This window comes from Capsella rubella, unplaced genomic scaffold (genome assembly GCF_000375325.1).
Source record: "Capsella rubella cultivar Monte Gargano unplaced genomic scaffold, Caprub1_0 scaffold_1, whole genome shotgun sequence".
NCBI lineage: Eukaryota > Viridiplantae > Streptophyta > Magnoliopsida > Brassicales > Brassicaceae > Capsella > Capsella rubella.
In genome coordinates, this window is record NW_006238923.1 from 9924616 (window position 1) to 9947893 (window position 23278).

Below are 23278 nucleotides of genomic sequence, written 5' to 3' on the forward strand. Positions count from 1 at the left end.
AATCTCTAGTAACAATGATTCAGAGGTGGATCTTCTCAAGTCACAACTTCATTCCTTCTTCAAACTGCGGGATCTTGGTCCACTGAAATATTTTCTTGGATGGGAAATAGCCAGATCTTCTGAAGGTATTCACATTTGTCAGCGTAAGTATGCTCTTGATCTACTTGCTGACACAGGTCTCCTTGGCTGTAAGCCTTCCAACATTCCCATGGACCCGCATGTTACCTTTGCAAAAGATAAGGGTGGTGACTTGGTTGATGCTGAATCATATCGTCGTCTCATTGGGCGCTTGATGTACCTGCAAATCACAAGGCCTGACATCACATTTGCTGTCAACAAACTTAGTCAGTACTCTCAGGCTCCTCGAGTTGCACATCAACAAGCTGCCTACAAGATCCTTCAAGGGCACCATTGGTCAAGGTCTCTTTTATTCCTCTCAATCAGAATTACAATTACAAATGTTTGCAGATGCTTCTTATTCTTCTTGTAAAGACACTAGGCGATCAACCTCTGGTTTTTGCTTGTTTCTTGGTACCTCACTCCTTTCCTGGAAATCTAAGAAACAGCAAGTGGTCTCTAAAAGTTCTGCTGAAGCTGAATATAGAAGTCTCTCCAAGTCAACTGATGAACTGGTTTAGATCACAAACTTCTTCAAAGAATTGAAGATCCCTCTCTCCAAGCCTACTCTACTCTTCTGTGATAGTACTGCAGCCATTCATATTGCAAACAATGCTGTCTTCCACGAGAGGACAAAACACATTGAGAATGACTGTCACAGCATCCGTGAAAGGTTAGTTGCAGGTTTGTTTCAATTACTTCATGTTGATACTACTTTGCAGCTTGCTGATCCGTTTACAAAAGCTCTCTACCCTGCACCATTCCATCAGCATTTTGGCAAGATGGGTCTTCGAAGTATCTTCGTCCCATCTTGAGGGGGCATATTAGTGTATATATGTATAAGAGTCTTTGTACACTGGTATTTTGTATAAACCAGTATAAACCGAAGAATTGAATTAGAGTAGAATTGGTTATTGGCTTTGGTTTAGGTCTCAGGTCTTTGTATATAAACCCACAATTGTATACTTTACATTAATTAATGAGAATGAGATTTAACTAGTAATACCTTCAATACTTAACTAACTTTATCCATTCTTTTGTTTGTATCAAGACAACTTTTTAATTTCCATTCGTTCATTACATGCATATAAATCTATTGTTACTTTTTTTTCTTGGGTTTGGTGTTAATCTATTGTTAGTTTGTTACTACGAACGTATATATCATCACAGTTTCATTTTCTAGAATGAATTGAATTGAAGATCTATTTATCTACATATATAGTAGCAACCTTAATTATATTTACGTTTCTGATGAACGAATCATATGTCTTTAGAGATTTGATCTCCATCGTCGTGAATCAATTAATATATAAAATCACAATTTAATATAAACAATTGGCTTTGACTGGCGATGGCTTTTAAGGGAATAATCCATAAATAAATTGAATACTTAAAAAGGTTTAATAAAAACAATTCAATTAGCTCTCACAGCTTTGACCACTTCAATACTACTTATAAGGGAATAATCCATAAATAAATTGGCTCTCTCGCAACTTTGACCACTTCAATATTTGTTTCTTGTATTCCACGAAGCACAGAAATGTAAAATGCTATGTAGTATACCAAATAACATTCCAATAAAGTGGAAATTGACAACACCATACCAAACAACATTATTATTATTATTTTATTATAGATTTGGGTATTGATTAATAACACAACGTTTTGTCTGTTCTTAGAAAACATTCCAAAAGGACAAGAACAATAGAAGATACATTCTCGACAATAGAAACCGCTTTCGAAACCTGTGGATTAAGCTTGACGACGCTTGACAGCTCCCATCCACAATCCTTAGCCATTGTAATTGTACTACTAACATCGTTCATTAAGAAGTCATTGTTATAGTCCTTGGTTGACAAATATTTGAGAGCCGAATCAAAACGACCAATAGCAAGGTCAAAAATTTCTGAACAGGCCTCATAGGAACCCTTAGAACTGCGATCGCTTGTGCTGTTTATGAGTGATTGGAATTGCGTCAGCATAACTGAGGTTTTTTGAAAATTATAATTGATCAAAAAATTGGTGAGGCTAGAATGATCCAATGTTGCAACTTCAGTGGATGATCTTAGGAACTCAACGCAAAATGATGCATTGGTTCCTTTATGTGAGCAGATATTGCTGATTTCACTTTCCGTAACCTTCGTACTAAATCTTGCATACGATGACACAACAAAAGAATGTAAAATTAGTATGAGAACCAATAAGAAATTGTTTTTGATGAATACAACCATTTTTTGTTTGTTTCAAAACCCCAAATGTTTGAGAACTTACATGAGATTCATATATATATATATATATATATATATATATATATATATATATAGGCTTAAACAAAATTTATTTAAAGTTTGCCATAAATGCTGAAAGATTATATATGTACCATATATATTATTTGTAAAGTATATGGCAGCTTTGAAATTATATATTTTAAAGAATCTACCATAATTATATATATAGAAAATGATAGATTTTAGTCAAATATATTGTACAATAATTGACTAAATATATTTAATAATAATTTGGGTCAGACAGCACATACAATTCATTTTAGGCAGTAAAATCTCATTTCTAGGGTGAATATGTAAAAAATAACACAAATATTTAGGGGTGTATTGAATTACGGAAAAAAAAAAGTTCTCACATGTTAAATTAGACTTTTTTTAAATGGTGAGGCAATATACTGTAATAATTCAAACGATGATAAATTTTAATATCCCTTTTACATTTCTTACAAGTTACAACAACTATATTATATAATATATATATATATATTATATATGTAATATTATGGAACATTATATACACGTATACAGTGTATTGGTCAAGCTTTGCGATGTAGACCATGATCTAAACAAATTCGTAAACCATATTTTATATGGCAAGATCACCATTTTTTGCTGGTTAAATTTTTAAAAAATAATAGGACTTTAATTGATATAATGATTCATAAAGCTGCTTAGTTACGCAACTGGATAAAAAGCATACTGAGCCACACCACACATGCCTTGAGGCCACGCCACATCTCTACGGATCCTAATGTAACCATTCTCTCCCCAAGTCTCACCCCAAGAGTTCTTAGCCAGCCAGTACTTGATCCCCTCCGGGCTCGTTCCGTATCCAACGAACGTCACTGCATGGTTCACGCTGGTCCCACAGTATGGCTCGTCGTACACTCCTCCTGAGTAGTGCATGAAACCGGGACCATCCGCGTCAATGGACACTGAGACTGGCTGTCTTGATACGGCCTCTAGCAATGCCCGCTCGTTGTTGCTTGGAACGGTCTGGAACCCTCTGATCCATGCGGAGGGTTTTGCATTGAGCCGGCATCTCCCTTCTGTCGCTTGGTAAGGGTATGATGCCTCTGAGGCAATGCCTCGGTTTTTAATCATATAGCTGAAAGCGTCTGACATTATTCCACCGTTGCAACCGTTGTCACCCTTGTCGCAATCTAGAAGTTGTTGTTCAGACAGTGATACTAGGTTGCCTCCGACGATCTTTGTCAAACCTTCCACTGCTGCGACGGATGAAAACGCCCAACAACATCCTGTACATTATTGTTGATTAGTTATTTTCGATAATTAACGAATCTTTTTAGTACTTAAACCTAACAGTAACCCTACCTTGGGGTTTAAGTTTTTTTATGCAGAATGATGCATGCAGTTTATTACACAGTTTGGTCTCCGTATATAATCAAAATTATATTTGGAGTATAATCGTATAACTCTAGCAAGCTTACGTACCACATTGGCCTTGGTATTTAACCGGTGTTACAGCTCCTTCGTATCTCCAATCTTTGGTCTCACGGGCAACATCACTTACATTCCAATTCCAAGACGGTATCATTTCATCGATAAAGTCAGAAGTTGGAATCCCATTAAAGCCTTTCAGACCGGTGTGGGTAGCAATGAACTCCTCTTTGGTCCAATCAGCAAACTCGTTGACACCAAGCTTGTAGGTTCTATCACCTTTCTTATTAAATTTCTCAATGAATTCCAAGTTTTTCTTGAACACGTTGAATCTCATTTGTTTCTCGAGCTCGTTGCTATACACTCGAGAGAACTGAGTCATCCATTGCTGGTGGTGGTCAGCAAGGATTGGCTCGTGGAAGGTGACACTACGAGATGTGGCTTGAGAGAGTTTTAGACTCATGGAAAGAATAGTTAGAGTCAGAAACATGAATAATATCGATGCCATTTTGTTATAGATGAAAGAATCACGTTTGCACACTACGAAGTATGAAAACGTATTTGTTTTATCTAAAGGGTTTGTATTGTGTTGTGATGAAGAAGTGAGGATGAGGAGAAAGGGTATTTATAAAGAAAAGTTTCGGAGTTGGTTATGGACTAACTGAAAAATGAGAGCAAATTGCAAGTTGACTCCTATAATGGTGATGCTATAGTTTACATTACTTGCGCCGTGATACTTGGAGGAACAGCTTTCCCATCTTTATATGCACATATATTGCAACTAATGTTACGATTTCATATAAAACTAAGAGATAATATCTAGCTATATTTACTAGTAACCCTAGTGTTTAGGGTAGTATTAGCATTTGCGTTCGAATGCAATCATGGTCCAATCAAATGTATTTTTGAAAGTTTCTCGGTCGTGGTGAGTTTTAGGATATTAAATTCATTCGACCCCAAAATTCTCATTGCAACTACTTAATTACAATGGATTCGTTCAATACTACAACTGCATGTATTAATCTTTATAATTATGTCTCTCTTTTTTTGTCTTAAAGAAACATGACCAAGCCTAATTCAGTGCTAACTTCTCTCTGCCAAAAATGATAGCTAAATGGGAGATCGATGGCCACTAGACCTTTTAACACCTTTTTAATTATATTTTTCTTTTCTGCATGCAAATTGTCTTATAAGGATAATGCTTGATTGACGAGATGGAAAATATACATCTTCAATTCTTCACGTTACATATATCAAAATTATCTAATGCAAATTATATATCTTCACGTTAATATATACATATCAAAATAATCATATATGGTTTTATCAGAAAAAAACAACAACTATATGGAATGGTAATAAAATTAAAACATAAGAAACAAGGGGATGTAAAAAAAAAAAAAACTAAAAACTACAATGCGATACAGTTGTAGGTTAATTAGACGGATAAAATTCGTCCAATCAAATAATAACATACGTAAATATAATATATAAAGAATTGTGTGCTGTGAATATAATTATTAGAAGTTCCACTTAAGAGAATTTTAATCGATGTTTTCCACTTTCTAACTGAATTGAGAAATGGAGTACCTTTTTATTCCACTTGTTAAAGTTTCTTTTTTTATGTCCATTTAGTATGAACAAGATCAAAAAAAAAGAAAGTCCAAAATACGTATAGACGTGAATGATCAGCAATATTTTAACTGTTTTTAGCTTGAACCTTTTTCTCAATAAATAAATCGGTTTTCTTAAAATATAGCAAAATGATCATCTTATCCAATATGTATTGACCTTCTTCTGGTTTTAGTAATGGAGAGATTTCGGATTATGAAATTCAGACTAATCTCCAAAACTTGTGAACAAGTAGGATATATAATTTATGTTTAAAGTATCGTATTGATCGATTATCAATGAAATCGAAGCAAAAATAGTTACATCGTCCTTGTAGAACTAATTCTATAAAGTTATTTCCAACTATCTAATAAAAACAAGAACTTTTAGTTCGTATATCTCCCAATAACTTGTTGAAAAAAAGAAAAAAAAAAACAAATTCCCCAAATTAATGGATTTTGTGTTTTCACAAAATATATAAATTAAAAACGACCGTGAACTAAAACAAGGAAAAAAAAAGAACTCATCGCAAACCATATTGGACGAAAATGCTGATCTCTGCATCGTGGTAGTTAATTTTCATCATTTTGTTTCTTTGTTCTGCTCGGTTTTTTTATTATTATTTTTTTTCTTTCTTATATTGGACTTTTGGCTATAGTACAAATACGGTTGGATACTATATATACTTTATTCTATGAAGATAAAAATATTTCATATATATATATTTCGAGAACTTAGTTTATAATCCTATCATATTTACAAATAGAATTTATATATTCTTGTGATTATCGGAATGGAGGAGCAATGAAGCATGGGTTCATCCAAATATAGTATTATATTTTAGCCAATATCCTCTTTGTATGCGTCTGATCTTAACTTACCAGAATCGACCATCTTTACGTATTTCAGGAAAACAATAAAAAAGAGATAATGTTGTTTTTTTGGGTCTTTTTGTAGCAAAATGTATGAAATAATCTGAGTTTTTTTTTTTTCAAAAAAAACTTCTCTCTCTTAACACAGACTCATTTTTCAGAGAGAGAAGAAGATTTCCGGTTAACCGGAATCATCTTCCGGTTTTAACTGGTTTTTTTGTTGTATATATACTTTCCGACTTGGATCGGATTTACTTTCCACTAAGTTGGATTTCAATAATTTCTGACTTAACTTGATTCGTTTTTGGGCTAAGATCGGATTGTGTTTTTTTGCTTTTGTTTTCTTCTCTTTCTACAGGCTTGCAGATTAAATTCCGCTTGCTCTCAGTTGGGTTCTACCGTCGACTTAACTCTTCTCAAAAGTTAGAATAATATCTTCGCCGTAATATCTTCGCCGTTATGCGAAGTGACCTTGGTTAAGGTCATGGGCGAAGCCTCTTTCTTTGAGTTTGGGTTGAGATGAAGAAAATCTGAAAAAGTTTTCAATTATAAAAGCGGAAGCGACGAGATCCAGTTAGATTTGCGGTGGTGAAATCTGTAGAAAGATGTTCCAAGTACGTGACATGAAGCCTTCATCTAGTGGTCAAGACAGCCGTTGGCTCAATCTCGACGGCGATTCAAAGATTTGGCGGTGGTGAACAACAGATGGTGTTCCGACGAATCCTTGCCGCAGACACATGAACCCTTTTGTTTTGTATCAAACACGTGTCTCTTACGTGTCATCTTTATGTATTTGGGTTTTAAAATTGGGCTCTAAAAAGGCTTTGAATCATGTACTTGTAATATGCCCTTTTCAGGGCTTTCGTTATAAAACGAATATTGCCGACAAAAAAAAATAAAAAAAAAATAAAAAAAACTGAGTTTTTCAAAAAAATATTTTTTTCAAAAAAAGAAAAGAAAAAAGGAGACAACTATTGTCATTAGGCTTAAACGGTTATTAGTTTTTTCAGCTAACACCACATTTAAGAGTAGAAATGGGGTGACTGGTAGAATTTGTTATTGTAGATTATTGCACGGAAGAATGTTACAAAATTTTGTAGTTATGACGTAAAAAAAATCTGGCTATATATGACTTAAAAAGTATTGAAAACTTATTTGTTTTCGGCTTATAAAAAAACAAGAGAAAGTCTTTCAAGATGTTTTGTTAATAAATATGACTGATTAAAATACATAATGTTGTTAATGGTCAATCAACTGATCATATTATTATTAGTTTAATTCGAGACATACATTTCTGGGCTGCGAAATTCTCTTCTATTATTTTCTGTTTTGTTAAAAGAACTTCTAATGGTGCTGCTCATAGTCTAGCTAATATGGTTTTATTGATTGTAATTTTTACGCAAATTCTATTTCTCAGCCTGTTTGGCTTCAGAATCAACTTTGTATTGACTCTTTTACATCAATATAAATAATCTATTTGAGGAAGAAAAAATATGTAATGTTGTAACTACACTAATTAGAATTTGAATGCGCAAAGATTTGATATATATATATATATATTGGTTTCCGCTAACTTAAAACGTAAGATAATTTTATAAATAGTATTTAGATATGACATGATCTGATAAAGAGTATGTAAATCTGGAGCTAAGTATATAGAAACCTAAGTCTATAGTAGCACGAGTCTACTTCTTTAATTTATAATTTATATAGTGGGAGACTCGAATTTATAAACATTGAACTTGTAATTGGCGGCGTACCTTTCCCATTTGCAAGTTTGGGACGTCTCTCATGCGCGCCGCAACATACGCACGCATTGAGATCATTGCATTACTATCTACTAGACAAGTTTACAACTCTTTTAAGTTATGGTTATGGTCTTGTATTATCACCAGGATTGCTTGTTATGCTTCTAGTTATTTCTCTCTTTATTTAAGGATCTTGCCGAGCTTATTTTGTCTTTTTGTGCGGTTTCTATATATGCAGGAGTATAAATCATGAAGCTTTGCTAAGTCCATTTTCTTGTAAGCATTGCGGTGAAATATTCTTAAGCTGTTTAATGTAATATAATTGGTTTCTCCAAGACATTAAACTGCTACTTCATGGTTTTTTTTTTCTTCTTAGTCTCATATAGGTGGTATTAAAAAAAATGATACAATCAGGTCCATGGTGTTTAATCAATATCAGCGGTAAAGAATGTTTTTACATCATCAAAAACAGTCACATCTTCGAGAATAATCCCCTCTCCTCAATCTCTTCTCCTTCATGACAATATGTATATGACAACAACTATGAATTGCTCTTAAGAAATTGATTTTTTTGATACTTTACTTTTGATTCGAATTTTTTTTAAGAGAAAATATATTTTGTAATAATGGTACTTTTCTTTTAAGCAAACTATATATATAACATATAACTCACAAACAAAATAGAGTGAAACAAAATAATTTTAAAATGTAAAATTTAAATTTAACAAAAATGACACATGTCACATATATAGAGTGCCAAATGTCGTATTATGAGGCAATGTAAAAAAAATCTTGTCATATTCTGTATGAAAATATGTAACTAATAGATTTATAGCTTGCTTGCAGTGTAAAACAGGCGGTCACATAAGCTTTTGACTTCAAGGTAGGTTCCATGTAATTTCGCAAGATATTTCTGTATAAGCAACAAAATATATAAATATTATTTCGTGGACTTTTAAAGATCTTCTCGATTAAGTTCTTGACTTGGTGTGATTCATATATATATATATGTGTGTGTTTGCGCTTATCCTCTAGTCATCCATCGACCAAACTGTTAAGTCTAATTTATAAGGTCTCTTTGCGCTATACCGTAAAGATGACGACGGTGAGTAACTTCCTCTATTATCAGTTTTCAGGAATACTCGTATATACTTTTATTGAATGTGTATGATGTGTACACAGGTAGTGGAAATGGAAGTGCCAATGGATTGTCCTGGTTGCGAGACCAAAGTTAAGAAAGCTCTTGAAAAGATTAAGGGTGATTAACTAGTAAATATATGAGTTTTAAAATCCTAAACTAGTTTTCTTGAAACCCAAGAAACCTGATAATTTAACAAGTCTTGGATGGAACAGGAGTCCGTGATGTTCAGATAGACATGAAGCAGCAGAGAGTAACGGTGACTGGTTCGGCAGAGGAGATGAAAGTTCTGAAGGTTGCAAGGAATGTTACGAGGAGAGATGTATGCTTATGGTCGTGCCCTTACAACCCCGAAACTAATGGATATCACGACAGGTATTTCAAGAAGAAGTTTCGCAAAAGAATCAACATGTCGGAGAACGGTGAGAAAGTGAGTTCCTACAACTACCACAAGCATGGCTACCACGGACACGAGCATGGATACTATCAAGAACGGCCTTATTCGGGTCTTATCGACGAGAGCTCTGGTTCTATGTTCAGTGAGGAAAACCCTCACTTCTGCAGCATCATGTGATCGATTTTCACATTTGAACAACTACGTGGGACGTCGGTGGGTGAATGGAACAACTTAAGTTCGGTTTTATTTGGTTTTGGCTATGCACCATTGTATATAAACATGCAACCGGATCTTTCATAGTTAATAAAAGCCAGCATGCTACTCAGTTTAAAATCAGAATTATTGATAAATAAAAGTTATCACAAGTTTTTTGATTTAAACAAAAAAATTAAAGTAAATGATCATAAATTCAGTAATTATATAGTTTTCTAGTATTGGATTTCTTTCTCCCTTGTCTTATTTGGGGGTGAAAAGTCTTCCTCTTAAGGTATATAGTATAATCTATTTTAACTTGCTGGTTTAAATTAAGTAGCTAGCTACAATTTAAAACTTCAAAGTATTCAATTTATTGTTGACTTGAAAGTATAGAGATTTAAAATGAACTTTCATATTAAACTTTTTTTGGCAGACCTTATCTCGAGATTTAAATAAAAAACTAAACTATATTTTTAAAGTATTATCATAGATTTAGTCTCAAGTTGTTTTAACCAATGGAGATGCTCTAAAGTTGCTAGTATATAAACAAATGTGTTTGCAAACTACTGGAGGAACAAATATATATAGATCTTATCAATTTTTATTTAGATAATGATATTGTGATGAAAATACAAAGAATTAGAAAGTTATCTTGCTGAAAGAAATTAGAATGGATAAACTTGTTCCTCCAAAAATCATGAAGCAATTAAAAGTCATCAACTTCCATTTGCTTCCAACATCACAACTCTCATTCCTCACCCTATAAAATATTCTTTCTCTCCATTATATTACAACACAAACTCTTTATTTTATTCACAAAAACCAAAATGGCGTCGTTAGTAAATAGTAATGTCTGTGTTGGTGGTTCTAATCACTATTTCCATGAATATAAGGGACTCTCAAGCTACATCTCGTATCACTTTGCACGAGCCATCCTTTGTTGATTACCTCAGTTTTCTGGAGTTTACAAAGATGATATCGAGAAACAAAGGAGGCTTGAAGTGTTCAAGAAAAACTTGAGATTCATTGAGAACTTCAATAATATGGGGAACCAAAGCTACAAACTTGGCGTCAACGAGTTCACAGATTTGACAGAAGAAGAGTTCTTTGCCACCCACACCGGCCTCGGAAGCATTAACTTAGCTTCACTATCCAAACAGCTGGTTAATGAAACGATGTTATCTAAGAATTGGAACAATAGTTATGTCGACAATAAGAGCAAAGACTGGAGAACTGAAGGAGCTGTAACACCTGTTAAAAATCAAGGAGCATTTGGTAAGCTTACAATGATTATATATTATAAACACTAGGTCAATACATGCACATAAATTTGTTAGGGTTATTATTCCACATACAATTCCCCACGTTAGGGTTATCATGCTAGGTTTATAGTTACCAGATAACTTGTTTCATAATAAAATGATGTAACCGATATATCTGTACACATGGGCAGGAAGTTGTTGGGCTTTCTCAGCGATTGCAGCGGTGGAAGGTTTAACAAAGATTATCGGCAAAAAACTTATATCACTGTCGGAACAACAACTTATAGATTGCGACTAACGTAACGGTGGTTGCACGGCGGGACGGTCGCCTGACGCTTTCGAATACATAGTCAGAAGCCACGGCATTGCTTCACAAGCAGAATACCCTTACCAAACGAAAAATGGGAGCTGTCGTTCCAACATAAGACCCGCGCCAGGCACACAGATCAAAGGGTTCCAACAGGTTCCAAGCAACAACAAGCGTGCGTTGCTCGAGGCCGTAGCAAGACAGCCCGTCTCGGTGTACATTGACACGAGGACGGTCGGTTTTGGGAATTACAAAGAGGGAGTGTATGCGTACCCTGCACGAGACTGTCATCAGCACGATGTAAATCATGCAGTGACGTTCGTTGGATATGGGACTAGCAATGGGATGAACTACTGGTTGACTAAGAACTCTTGGGGTGAGACTTGGGGAGAAAAGGGTTACATCAGGATTCGTAGATATGTGGAGCTGCCTCATCAAGGCATCTGTAATGTAACTAATTCGGTAAGATGATTTTATATTGAAGTGTAGTGATCATACATTAATTATATGTAGTCTTGTTTATAATTGTAACTTAAAGCTTGATCTTAACAAACTGTAATATGCTCATTTCATTATATTCCATAATAAACTTGACCAAAAATCAAAGTAACAGTAAATATGTTTACAATTCCACTTGTAAATTCTAAAAAACGGTCTAGGATCACATGAATTCTCTGAATGTTTTTTTTTTTCAATTTCCAACTACATCAATTTAAGTTTATAAATTTTATTTTCATAGTCATGGTTATAAACGTTTATCTATTGTTTGATATAAATGGTTGACGTCAACAAAAAATAATAATAATAAATGTTTTGTCGAATTTTTGTTTGCAATTTTTTTTAATAGATCATTTATATTTTTTTTATCTATAATATATCTTTTATTATTATACAGTATAAACTGCCTAAAATCACCACAATTTTGGAGTATTGCTGTGCTTGGGTAGATGAAAGAAGAAGAACCTGGTCCGATTCTTTTTAACTTTTTCTTTTTGAATATATAAAATTACATCTTTCGTTTTCTTCTTAATATAAAAAATATTCTATATTTTTTTTGGTAGGGAAAAAAAATATATATATTCTATGTGCTTGAGTCGCTTAACAACACCCAGAATTATTATTATTTATACAACGTAACAAAGTGAAATAAAAATAAAAAAATTCTCAGAAGAAAAAAAAAAGAAAAAAACTGGCAAGGTCAGGATGATGAATGATTGAATAGTATTTTGGCAGAATTGAAGATTAAAGAGATAGAGAGTAGTAGGCAGGCATGGGTCTCTGTGATGAAGATAACGTAGTGAGCCATGTTTGATTCTGGAGTCTGACGTCACTCTCTCTCTCTCTCTGTGAGGAAACCGTGATTCAAGGATCTTTCTCTGATTTTTGACTTTATCTCTCTCTCTATATAAAGCTCAAGCTCTCTCCAGTATCATCGATATGTCTACGGCTTCTTGGATTCAACCTCCTTGTAGATACTTACCGGATCGTGGTGGTGGTGGTTTCTCTAAGACTAGCTCTCGCCGACCGCGGCAGTTTCTTTCCGGCGTTGTTTCAGTTTCTTCTTCGCCGTCGTCATCCTCCTCGTGCTCCTGTGGTTATTCTGATATTTTGGAATTCGATTTTGGTAATTTGGCTTCGATTCATTTGTCTTTCTTACTCTGTGTAATCTTATAATTGGAATTGATGGTTTCTTAATCCGGCGTTGTGTTCTGCAAATTTTTAGAGCTGAGGATTTTTCGATCAAAGATGTAGTTTAGGATATATCGTTTGATTGAATGGTTCAGTGTAGTATTGTGTAATTTAAAGTAGTGAGAAGTTTAATTTGGGTGCAAAGATGGTAGATGATTGTGGAAAGCCAAGTTGAAATGGTGATATTGTATGATATTATTTGGTGAAAGAAAGGGTTCTGTTCTTCTTTTCGTATTTGAGCTCATTTGTATTCTTTTTGTTTGATTTCTCTTCACAAGCAGGGTCAAGCAGAAGCTGGAACCAACAGGGACTCAGGGTTCAGGCAATGAGTGCCACAGCCCAACGGAATTTTTCCCTTTCGAAAGGGGACAATGATGAGAAAAGTGAACCTGATCATCTTCTTGTTCTTGTTCATGGTATTTTGGCTAGGTATGATTAGTTCGTGGTTCTGAGTTTGCATCTTGGTTTTAGGTTGGGATAGAAACTTGCAGAATTTGGACTTTTTGTATATCATTCTGCTACATGGTTTCCGGATTGTATGATCTGTAGACTCGAAAGTTAATAAGATATCGTTACTTGCAGTCCCAGCGACTGGCTCTACGTAGAAGCTGAGATGAAAAGACGACTTGGAAGAAGATTCTTGATATATGGTATACTCATCTGGTTTCAGCTTGTTATCCTCTGTTAGTTGTGCAGTTGTTGGAATATTTAAGGAAGAGTTTTTGTGAACGGAATGGTAACTTAGCTTTTTGAATGCATGTGTGGGCACCAAATAGAAATACTTCAAACTCTTATTTCCTCTTTATCAGCAAGAGGCTCCATAGCTCGTTTTTCTTACTGCTCTTTAGTATGGTATTTTATTATTTTACTCATGCTCTTTTATGCCATGAGAGGATCACGCATAATGCATTTTAATTTACTCTTTATCCCCTGAACATGCACAGCAAGCTCTTCTAATACCTTCACTAAAACATTTGGCGGGGTTGATGGAGCTGGAAAACGACTAGCAGAAGAGGTGAGATTTTATATTCCTACAATGCCATTTCCACTTCTTGTATGGCTCTGGGAATTTTAGTCCTTAACCTTCAGTATATCAGCTGATATCTCTTCCATTCTGGATGTGAGAGAGGAATAGGTTAGACAAGTTGTCCAAAAGAGCAAGAGCTTAAAAAAGATTTCCTTTTTGGCCCACTCCCTCGGTGGCTTATTCGCTAGACATGCTGTTGCTGTTCTTTACTCAGCGGCAATTTCACAAGCCATTGATGGCACTGTCTCTAAATCTGGAACTCTTCTGCGAGGTAGGATTGCTGGGCTCGAACCGATTAATTTCATCACCTTGGCAACACCTCATCTAGGAGTGAGAGGCAGGAAGCAGGTTCTCTTCTTCTTCTTGTAACATAACTGCAATCAGAGAGTTTAATGTATATCTCGTTGTACATGTACGTAGATGTGGCGTGTACTTAGTTAAGAAAGAAGTTGGTGGCCATTTCAAATACTTCCTACTTGTCTTCAGACAGATATCAAACTTTTCAACAAAACTATCTGGCAATTGTTGTTGTTTTTTTTGGTTCCTAGAGCTATTAACTGATAAGTCCTGGAAATTCCATCTCATTTTCTCTTCTTTTTCTCTGGACTTGCTTTTCAGCTGCCTTTCCTGTTGGGAGTTCCTATTCTAGAAAAACTTGCTGCACCAATAGCTCCGTTTTTTGTTGGTCGGACTGGTAGCCAGTTGTTTCTCACTGATGGTAAAGCTGATAAACCACCTCTTCTTTTGAGGATGGCATCTGATAGTCATGATCTGAAATTTTTGTGAGTAATGCTGATAGCAATTTTCATCATTACCCCCCTTAACTACTTATTTGAAATCCTAATGCATTTCTTTGTCTGGCAGATCGTCTCTGGGGGCATTTCGAAGCCGCATCATATATGCAAATGTATCTTATGATCGTATCCTCTGCATTTCTGTTGATGTTTAACGTTTTGAGTCATGATCCCTAGTTTTTTCTGCATTTTTTTTCCTAACTGTTTCCATTGACATCAACAAGACATGGTTGGTTGGCGTACATCTTCCATAAGGAGAGAAACCGAACTTGTCAAGGTACATTTACTTTGATCTGAAGCAATAATTCAATTCTGTATAATATTACTCCATTTGTTTTCCAGTTCCTTCGACATTACTTGATCTCAACTCCGGAACTTGTAGTACACTGGCTAGAAAATGGGACACATCAGTATTAATAGTCTCCTCGCTTTGAAATGTTAATGTTGGTGAATTGATCCTTATTTTGGTATAATGAGGTATCATGGAGGAAAAAATCACCTCACTTATTGAGACCCTTGTTCTGTCCACTCTAGCTCAGTAGCACAGGGATTCCTGGGTAAAACAAATTCTCTCTGAGTAGAAGATCTTTGGCAGGACCACAAAACTTGGCATTTGCATACCAATAAACAGCTGACATATTGTACTGTGAAGAATCTAAGAAATGAAACAATTGTCTGTAGAGATTCACCAAATTTGTTTAGTAGTTCATTTATCTCAAATAGCTTAGAGAAGATTGGTAGGTATTCTCTTTGTGCAAGAAGCTGTTGTGGCTTGTAACCTGTCAAATGCTAGTTTGAGGACTAATTAGCTGTCAAGACTGAAACTGAAAGATATACTTTCCCCTGTTTTCCTATTACACGCAGCCTCCACGCCGGTCTCTGGATGGATACAAGCATGTTGTTGATGTAGAATACTGTCCACCTGTTTCATCAGACGGAGCCCATTTCCCTCCAGAAGCTGCTAAAGCGAAGGAGGCTGCACAAAGCTCGCCTAGTCCTCAGAACACACTTGAGTATCATGAAATCGTGGAAGGTAAGGAAAAAACTGTTTTTTAATCTCAAACATTTGACTAATTCTTTTAAATCAGCAACAAATTAACAATTTATACTAATTTTGGCAGAGGAAATGATCCGCGGTCTGCAGACATTAGGGTGGAAGAAAGTTGATGTCAGCTTCCACTCTACATTCTGGCCATACTTAGCACATAATAACATTCACGTAAACTTCCAACATCTTCTCTTTGGAGCTTTGTTCGTTGGGACATGGACTATAAGAGATATTTTGTTCTTATTTCAGGTGAAAAGTGAAAGACTTTACAAAGCAGGAGCTGGAGTCGTTGCACATGTTGCAGATAGCATAAAACAGCAAGAGTCCTCCACGTTTATTACCGCCAGCTTATAAATTGTGAGCTTCCGAGTGTTTTTGGTTAACGTTGAGTGTGCCGCAACATTTGAACCATACATGTTTTTCTTTTACTTTACAGTTTGGGGAGATCAGCACAGATCAAGAAAACGTTCTTGATTATTTTTTTGGGTGGCGAAATCAAAGGAAGTACAATTCAATTCATCTGTACATGATTTTCTTGTATTAGCTTTCTGATAATACAACACATAAAGGTATTATTATAGATTAAGGTTTCTTGAAGAAAAAAGTTATATGTACAACCTATACTCTTACATTCCTGCAGTTTTTTTTTTCAAGTGGATCGTCAATCGTCATACAGACTAAGTCTTATACATGTTTACTTGTTGAATATTCTTACTTGTTTCATTCTTTTATGCAAACATAACTATGCTAATGACTTTCATGCGCGGCTCAAATTAATCATAATGAATACTACGTAAATCTTTCATTTGGGTCTAGTAGATGATCCTCCACCGCCCACTGAATCTCCAATGAACGTATAAACATAAACAATATTAATAAATTGTCATTTGAGATAACGTCCTCATACAAGAAACAAAAGACCTAAACAGAATCCATTAAGAAGAAATTAGTGAGAAAAAATAGATGGTAATGAGAAAAGATCGGGTTCAAGGAATACACAGCCGTACAAAACTAAAGAACACTAACACCAAAAATACACAAGACTTTCCAAAAATAGAATCACGTGTTTTTTTTATTGTTTAGTCTATTTGTTCTCTATAAAAGGAGATATTTGGTTGGATCTATCATACCGTCTCCTTTCAACCATAACTTACAATTTTTTTCATCAAAAAAAAAACTAATTCTACAAATAAACTCTCAAAACCAAGAGAAGGAGAAGAGCGAAGTGAAAAACACAAGAAAACGAATTAAGGCATAATGGCCAAATTCTTCATCGTCTTCCTTGCCTCTGCCCTATGTTTCACCACCCTCGTTCACTTCACCGCGGCTGATGCCGACGACTTCGACAGATTCCACATCAAGGGATCCGTCTACTGCGACACATGCCGCGTCCAATTCATCACCCGTCTCAGCAAATTCCTTGAAGGTAATTAAGGACTTTCTCTAATCATTTTCATTTATGGATCATATGAGAGTACAATCAATAGGAATGTATATTGGTTATACAAAATTAATCCCATTTGGTATGGTTCAATGGTTTGAATCATGAAGTAGAAAAAATTAACAAATATGATTTCAATCATAGACTTCTTGGTAACAATGTTAAAAATTATATTGGTTCGCTAGCTATTGCGATATATGAAGAAAAACAAAATCTAATTTTTTCAAACAAAACAAACATGTTACTCACGGTTTTGTATTTTGTATCTACTTTTCAATTTTAATGACATAGACGTTGTCATAGTATTTATTACGTTATTGCAATTTATGATTACTTCTTATTATTTGTATAGCTGAAATACACATAAAAACATATAACAAGTCTTAGGGTTAGTGTCACAATCAAGATTAGAAAAAAAAACTTACGTTATTGAGTGTATTTCAGGGGCAAAGGTAAAGCTTGAATGCAAGGGCCGTGAGAACCAGACAGTGACACTAACCAAAGAAGCTGTGACCGACAAAGCCGGAAACTACCAGATGGAAGTAATGGGAGACCACGAGGAAGAAGTGTGCGAGATCGTCCTCCTCCAGTCACCTGACGCAGAGTGTGGCGAAGTGAACAACCAAGAGTTCCTAAGAAACGCAGCAAGGATCAGTCTCACAGCCAACGATGGCATTGTCTCAAACGAGACTAGAACCATTAACCCACTTGGGTTCATGAGGAAGACTCCTCTCGCTGAGTGTCCTCAAGCTTTCAAGGAGCTTGGCATCGTCCCTGACGTCACCTTCTAAGCTTTAACATAATATACATGCATTACCCCTTATTATACATCTCTCAACAATTTTAATTTTTTGATAACTCCTTTTGTTATTATATAAAACATTTAACAGTGTTTTTTAATTTTATTTTATATTTTTGTGTTCCAACATTTTTTTTTTTGTTGTTTTATTTTTGGGAGTTCTTTGTGTTTACGAATGATTTAATTACCTTCCAATATTGACTTTTTTACCTTCTTGGTAAAATAACTCTTTTTATTACTTTTCGATTAAACACATGCATGCATGACGATGACGTAGACTTAAAAAAATAAATTCCAAACAAATAATTTTGGCAGTGATATATATTTCTGAAAATAAAATAAAATCGAAACATCAGAAGTTTGGGTATATTGGGCCTTTATTCTAGCCCACACTATGCCTGAATAGAAAAACATGCGCTTCCATGTCTCAAGTTTTCGCAACATGCGTTTGCGTTTGCATTTTTTGCGGCGACGGGTGTTGGTTTTCAACCTCTGAATCGAAACGCTTGATTTTATGACGCCAAATTTTGTAATTTTGGGTACACAATGACAAAAATAACCTTCATAAAATTGTAAAATTACGAAAAAGCTGTCCATTTATCTTTTCTTTCAAGCCAAATATCGTATATCTCGAGTCTCTTTCTCTCTCTCTCTCTCTCTCTATACCGTCGTCGAAAGCTTTACCAAAATCTCACGCCCGACGATTCTGCCGATTCATCGGTAAGTCTTGTTCTTGCGAAATTTGTTTGATTTTTCTTCTGGGTCTGCTTATCAGATCTAATCAGTTCTGGGTTTTGGTATGCGTAGTGTTTCGATTTCTTCAAAATCAAATCTGGTTCCTTCTTTCTCGATAGTTTTAGGGTTTAGCTTTGTTCGATTTAGTTTACCTTAGTGAAGATAATCTGATTCGTGGGTTAGCTCGACTATGAACGAAGCTGGTAGGTAATTGAATGGATCTTAAAAGTAGATGATTCAAGGAATTCGAACTGAATTGTTTAGTAAATAAATTTCTGAACTATGGCTCTGTGATTCATTTTTACTACTTAACATTTAGGTTGTAGTTTCATAATAAGCTTCGTAATTTAGTTCCTGTGTTGCTATATTTTTGCCTCGTTTTAGCTTTGTAGATCATTAGGCTTGTCTTTATCATTGGATACTGAAACTGAGTAAATTACAGTGATACTTTATTGAAACTTTGATCTTATTATCTTGTTATTCTATCAATATCGGCTTATTTTTTGTAATGATGTGAATCTAAAGAGTAGGAATAAGTCTTATAAGAGATATATCTGAACATTGTATAAACACATCTGTGGATTTAATGTTGCAGGGATTTGAGTTTGCACAAAACCCACAATGGTCACGTATCCTGCTACCACAGAGACGATTTCTCTGGCTCAAGAAGCCAATAGCTCGGAGGCTATTTCGATACTGTACCAGGTTTTAGAAGACCCTTCTTCTTCTCCGGAGGCTATAAGGATCAAGGAGCAAGCGATTACAAACCTCTGTGATCGACTGACTGAAGAGAAGAGAGGTGAGGATCTCCGGAAACTGTTGACCAAGTTGCGGCCTTTCTTTTCACTAATCCCCAAGGCGAAAACTGCAAAAATCGTCAGAGGAATCATTGATGCTGTGGCAAAGATACCAGGAACAACTGATCTCCAGATCACTCTTTGCAAAGAAATGGTGGAATGGACCCGTGCTGAGAAGCGTACTTTCCTCAGGCAGCGAGTAGAAGCTAGGCTTGCAGCTCTTTTGATGGAGAACAAGGAGTATGTTGAAGCTTTGGCTCTGTTGAGTACTTTGGTAAAAGAAGTCAGGAGACTAGATGATAAGCTCCTTCTGGTCGACATAGACTTGCTGGAGAGCAAACTTCACTTCTCATTGAGAAACTTACCAAAGGCAAAAGCTGCACTCACCGCAGCTAGGACAGCTGCAAACGCTATATATGTCCCACCAGCCCAGCAAGGTACCATAGATCTGCAGAGTGGAATTCTTCACGCTGAGGAGAAGGACTACAAAACCGGATACAGCTACTTCTTTGAAGCCTTTGAGTCCTTCAACGCTCTCGGAGATCCAAGAGCTGTTTTCAGTTTGAAGTACATGTTACTGTGCAAGATCATGGTCAGCCAAGCTGATGATGTTGCAGGAATAATCTCCTCAAAGGCTGGACTCCAGTACGTTGGCCCTGACCTGGATGCCATGAAAGCAGTCGCTGATGCCCACTCAAAGAGGTCCTTGAAATTGTTTGAGAACGCACTCCACGACTACAAAGCACAGCTTGAAGATGACCCAATTGTCCACAGGCATCTCTCTTCGCTCTATGACACCCTTCTGGAGCAAAATCTTTGTCGTTTGATTGAGCCTTTCTCACGAGTTGAGATAGCTCACATTGCCGAACTGATTGGATTGCCGCTCGACCATGTGGAGAAGAAGCTATCTCAGATGATCCTTGACAAGAAATTTGCAGGTACATTGGATCAAGGAGCTGGATGCCTCATCATATTTGAAGATCCAAAAGCAGATGCGATCTACTCGGCAACTCTCGACACCATTGCAAACATGGAGAAGGTCGTTGACAGCCTTTACGTCCGCTCTGCAAAAATCATGTCCTGAGTGAGTGAGTTTGTCGCCTAAATCTCATTCTATCGGTCTTTCTTTCTCCTTTTTATTTTCGGTTTTAGATATCGTTGGGACACAAAGAAACTGAGGCTTCTCAATGGAGAGAGTTAAACTGTATGGATTGCTGCCATTGCGCGTTTCGCTTATGATCTTATTATCTCATGGTTTCTTACCTTTTCTTTAGTGCTTATAATGTATGATTTGTTTTCATTTGGTAGTTGCAGTTTCTTAATATGTTAGCCTCAGAAGTCAACTTTTTTGTTCTCGTTTTCCCAAAACCTTTACTTCTTAACTCATCCCAATCTCATTGATGTTTCATGAGCTACGCATTTATAAAATTCTGACCAACCCAGAACTCAATTCACAGGACCCACAATTTTCTTTTCCCAACTCAGGAGGACATGACTTGCACACAGTCTTGATTTTGTTGTCTCTTCTGTCGTATTCTTTTTATGTGCTTTGCTTCTATTCACCTGATGATTCTACCTTAATGAAGATTTCGTTTGTTTTATTATCCTTATAGTGGTCTTTCTAACTGTACAAACAGCATTTAGATTGTCCCAATTTTATGTTTCAATCTTTTTTCTTCATTAACACAGTGAAAACCTTATTTCTAGTTTTTGTAGGTCTCCCCATTATTGTGTGTGATTGTCAGTTTTTATAGCTGAAAAGTGAAAACTTTAATGCCCAATTAAATGAGGTTTCTTGGTTTAATGTTATACTTTACTAGACTAATGTCCATAATCTTTTAACTAACTTTACGTACACTTAAACGATCCATTTGCTACCAAAATATATAAATTTAAGTAGATTAACGAGTTTGAGCAATAATAATACTAACTAAAACAACTTTTAAAGCGTAATTAAGGGTCAACGACACCGTCTTTGTTTTTAGAAGAAAAAATATAAATCCCACGAGCTTCAAATTTAATTTACAACTAAAAAAATCTCAAACAAGAGAAATTAATTTAAAAGAAGAAAAAAAAAAAGCGACAGCTGTTTAGTAGAGAAGCAGAGTATTAAAAAACCTACTAATTAATTTATAATTAACATTAACTAGTTAAATTTAGTTGCTAGCCTGTACGTACGTATCCAGTAATCAAAGCAAAGCAAATTTAACCACGTTCTTTTTTTTTTTTTTTGTACGGGTTAATTATAAGAAAAAACCCAAACCCAAACCCAAACCCAAACCCAAACCCAAACCCGAACCCGGAAAACAAAAACAAAGAAAATTAACAAGATTGACCATCCGTGTAGCAACGGAGTCTCTTCACCGGAAACTCATGCCGGAAACCACCGTGAGACGCCGTGGCGGCTCTCCATTCTTCCACCAACAAAGCGTCTAGCTCGACCTGATCAACAGCTCCAGTCGCAGCTCCGAGAAGCTCAGCGAACCCACCGACACGTCCGGGAGGTTTGGATTTCCGACGACCAGCGCCGACGGGAACATTACGGAGAGCTCCGCCGGCTGTCCAGTAACGCTGACAGCCTTTGCAAAAGTGTCTTGGTTGGTTAACGTTGTAGTTATTGAAGTAACAGAACTTAGTCTCCATGCTCTTGCATCTCGGACATGGTATGATCTTGTCTGGACGCTTCTCAGCCGTCAGATCCGACGACGATGATGATCTAACGGAGGCTGTAGCTTGTATCTCTGGCTGCACTACTACCACTTCTTGATGTGACTGCTCTTCTTTTTTAATCGTCTGTGTCATGATGTTGGCGGTGAATGTTATGGTTTTGCCAAAGAGTTTGATCCCTTGAGAATCTTGTTGGGTCGCCATTAATAATGAGAAGAGATAGAGAGAAGAGAGAAGAGAGAAGAGAGAGTTGTGATTAAGTTTCTTGCAGTGATGAAAGAGAGAAGAGACGTTTATAGGAAGAAGATTTCAATCTTTTTTTTTTTTTTTGTTAAAAAGAAAAGATTTATGTATGAAAACATTATTATATATCTTTTTCGTAGGAAAGGATAGAGAAAAGCAATAGTGTTATATATAAGTAGGGGAGAATATAAAACATATATATTTTGAAAAGAATATGTTAGGCGCATTTACTTCTTTCTTATTGCATTATATCGATCCATATTTGTATATTATCAGCTGTCAAAATGTGTTGTATTCTTTTGCTTTTTTTTTTTTTGGGTCACCAAAATGTGTGTATTTCAGTACAGTACTCCATAACCTTTCCGTATATTTTATTATAAAAAGGTATTTTGGAATAGTGATGTTTAGCACTTTTTGTTTATTTATATGAATTTTCTTGACATTTATGTAAATTATATGTTGTTTTTTAGTTTACTCCCTTTGCTTTTTAAAAATATGATTAACAAGTTGAGGTATGCATAACAATAAGAAAACAATGCCTAAAACTACTATAATTAACTTACAAGCTATCCAGATGATTTGTTTTATTTAGCTATGATCGATTTAAAATATATTTTTAGTTATTATTAAATTTTTTAAATTGATGTGTGTTTGTGCCAGCAGCGATTTTGGGAAGGGGTACGTACATTATTTAGTGGCAAATTC

General features: G+C 35.5%; 7 protein-coding genes and 1 pseudogene across 8 annotated transcripts; 5 read left to right on the forward strand and 3 right to left on the reverse strand.

Annotated features, from left to right (window-relative positions):
- Positions 1–1718: 1718 nt before the first annotated feature.
- On the reverse strand, positions 1719–2349 carry LOC17900602 (pectinesterase inhibitor). Its single transcript, XM_006305760.2, has one exon. It carries the CDS (start codon positions 2346–2348, stop codon positions 1767–1769), a length of 582 nt encoding a protein of 193 aa, XP_006305822.1. The 5' UTR covers position 2349; the 3' UTR covers positions 1719–1766.
- Positions 2350–3077: 728 nt separating this feature from the next.
- Positions 3078–4332, reverse strand: LOC17899550 (ervatamin-B). The gene is made up of 2 exons (XM_006303522.2): positions 3858–4332; positions 3078–3661 (listed from the first exon to the last, which is right to left on the reverse strand). The coding sequence occupies exons 1-2, from the start codon at positions 4309–4311 to the stop codon at positions 3078–3080; spliced, it is 1038 nt and encodes a 345-aa protein (XP_006303584.1). The 5' UTR covers positions 4312–4332.
- A 4730-nt stretch (positions 4333–9062) lies between these two features.
- Positions 9063–9934, forward strand: LOC17896912 (heavy metal-associated isoprenylated plant protein 29). The gene is made up of 3 exons (XM_006303444.2): positions 9063–9139; positions 9217–9292; positions 9388–9934. The coding sequence occupies exons 1-3, from the start codon at positions 9131–9133 to the stop codon at positions 9744–9746; spliced, it is 444 nt and encodes a 147-aa protein (XP_006303506.2). The 5' UTR covers positions 9063–9130; the 3' UTR covers positions 9747–9934.
- Positions 9935–10613: 679 nt separating this feature from the next.
- Positions 10614–11804, forward strand: LOC17899411 (annotated as a pseudogene).
- Positions 11805–12495: 691 nt separating this feature from the next.
- Positions 12496–16556, forward strand: LOC17900691 (putative lipase YDR444W). 2 transcript variants are annotated; one of them, XM_023790015.1, is made up of 12 exons: positions 12496–12957; positions 13301–13451; positions 13605–13672; positions 13967–14037; positions 14158–14397; positions 14668–14831; positions 14914–14969; positions 15068–15120; positions 15708–15876; positions 15965–16062; positions 16141–16248; positions 16328–16556. In XM_023790015.1, exons 1-11 carry the CDS (start codon positions 12771–12773, stop codon positions 16243–16245), a joined length of 1362 nt encoding a protein of 453 aa, XP_023645783.1. In that variant the 5' UTR covers positions 12496–12770; the 3' UTR covers positions 16246–16248; positions 16328–16556. The 2 variants fall into 2 exon arrangements, with proteins under 2 accessions (XP_023645783.1, XP_006307482.1); XM_006307420.2 differs by having other exon boundaries at positions 13304–13451; positions 16141–16556.
- A 484-nt stretch (positions 16557–17040) lies between these two features.
- LOC17897336 (pollen-specific protein-like At4g18596) lies at positions 17041–18335 on the forward strand. The gene is made up of 2 exons (XM_006304684.2): positions 17041–17317; positions 17777–18335. Exons 1-2 carry the CDS (start codon positions 17149–17151, stop codon positions 18121–18123), a joined length of 516 nt encoding a protein of 171 aa, XP_006304746.1. The 5' UTR covers positions 17041–17148; the 3' UTR covers positions 18124–18335.
- A 408-nt stretch (positions 18336–18743) lies between these two features.
- On the forward strand, positions 18744–20970 carry LOC17898696 (26S proteasome non-ATPase regulatory subunit 11 homolog). Its single transcript, XM_006307561.2, has 2 exons — positions 18744–18851; positions 19462–20970. The coding sequence occupies exon 2, from the start codon at positions 19488–19490 to the stop codon at positions 20745–20747; it is 1260 nt and encodes a 419-aa protein (XP_006307623.1). The 5' UTR covers positions 18744–18851; positions 19462–19487; the 3' UTR covers positions 20748–20970.
- A 979-nt stretch (positions 20971–21949) lies between these two features.
- Positions 21950–22607, reverse strand: LOC17900028 (dof zinc finger protein DOF1.5). Its single transcript, XM_006304168.2, has one exon. The coding sequence runs from the start codon at positions 22532–22534 to the stop codon at positions 21986–21988; it is 549 nt and encodes a 182-aa protein (XP_006304230.1). The 5' UTR covers positions 22535–22607; the 3' UTR covers positions 21950–21985.
- Between the last annotated feature and the right edge of the window lie 671 nt (positions 22608–23278).

Bases quoted from the DNA above. Each gene is read 5' to 3' on its own strand.
- LOC17900602 (XM_006305760.2), bottom strand. From the start codon at position 2,348: ATGGTTGTATTCATCAAAAACAATTTCTTATTGGTTCTCATACTAATT.
- LOC17899550 (XM_006303522.2), bottom strand. From the start codon at position 4,311: ATGGCATCGATATTATTCATGTTTCTGACTCTAACTATTCTTTCCATG. The intron at 3,662-3,857 runs GTACGTAAGCTT...AATAATGTACAG, and splicing joins TAAATACCAAGGCCAATGTG to GATGTTGTTGGGCGTTTTCA.
- LOC17896912 (XM_006303444.2), top strand. The intron at 9,293-9,387 runs GTGATTAACTAG...TGGATGGAACAG, and splicing joins AGCTCTTGAAAAGATTAAGG to GAGTCCGTGATGTTCAGATA.
- LOC17900691 (XM_023790015.1), top strand. From the start codon at position 12,771: ATGTCTACGGCTTCTTGGATTCAACCTCCTTGTAGATACTTACCGGAT. The intron at 13,673-13,966 runs GTATACTCATCT...GAACATGCACAG, and splicing joins AAGAAGATTCTTGATATATG to CAAGCTCTTCTAATACCTTC. The intron at 14,398-14,667 runs GTTCTCTTCTTC...CTTGCTTTTCAG, and splicing joins GAGTGAGAGGCAGGAAGCAG to CTGCCTTTCCTGTTGGGAGT.
- LOC17897336 (XM_006304684.2), top strand. From the start codon at position 17,149: ATGGCCAAATTCTTCATCGTCTTCCTTGCCTCTGCCCTATGTTTCACC. The intron at 17,318-17,776 runs GTAATTAAGGAC...AGTGTATTTCAG, and splicing joins TCTCAGCAAATTCCTTGAAG to GGGCAAAGGTAAAGCTTGAA.
- LOC17898696 (XM_006307561.2), top strand. From the start codon at position 19,488: ATGGTCACGTATCCTGCTACCACAGAGACGATTTCTCTGGCTCAAGAA.
- LOC17900028 (XM_006304168.2), bottom strand. From the start codon at position 22,534: ATGGCGACCCAACAAGATTCTCAAGGGATCAAACTCTTTGGCAAAACC.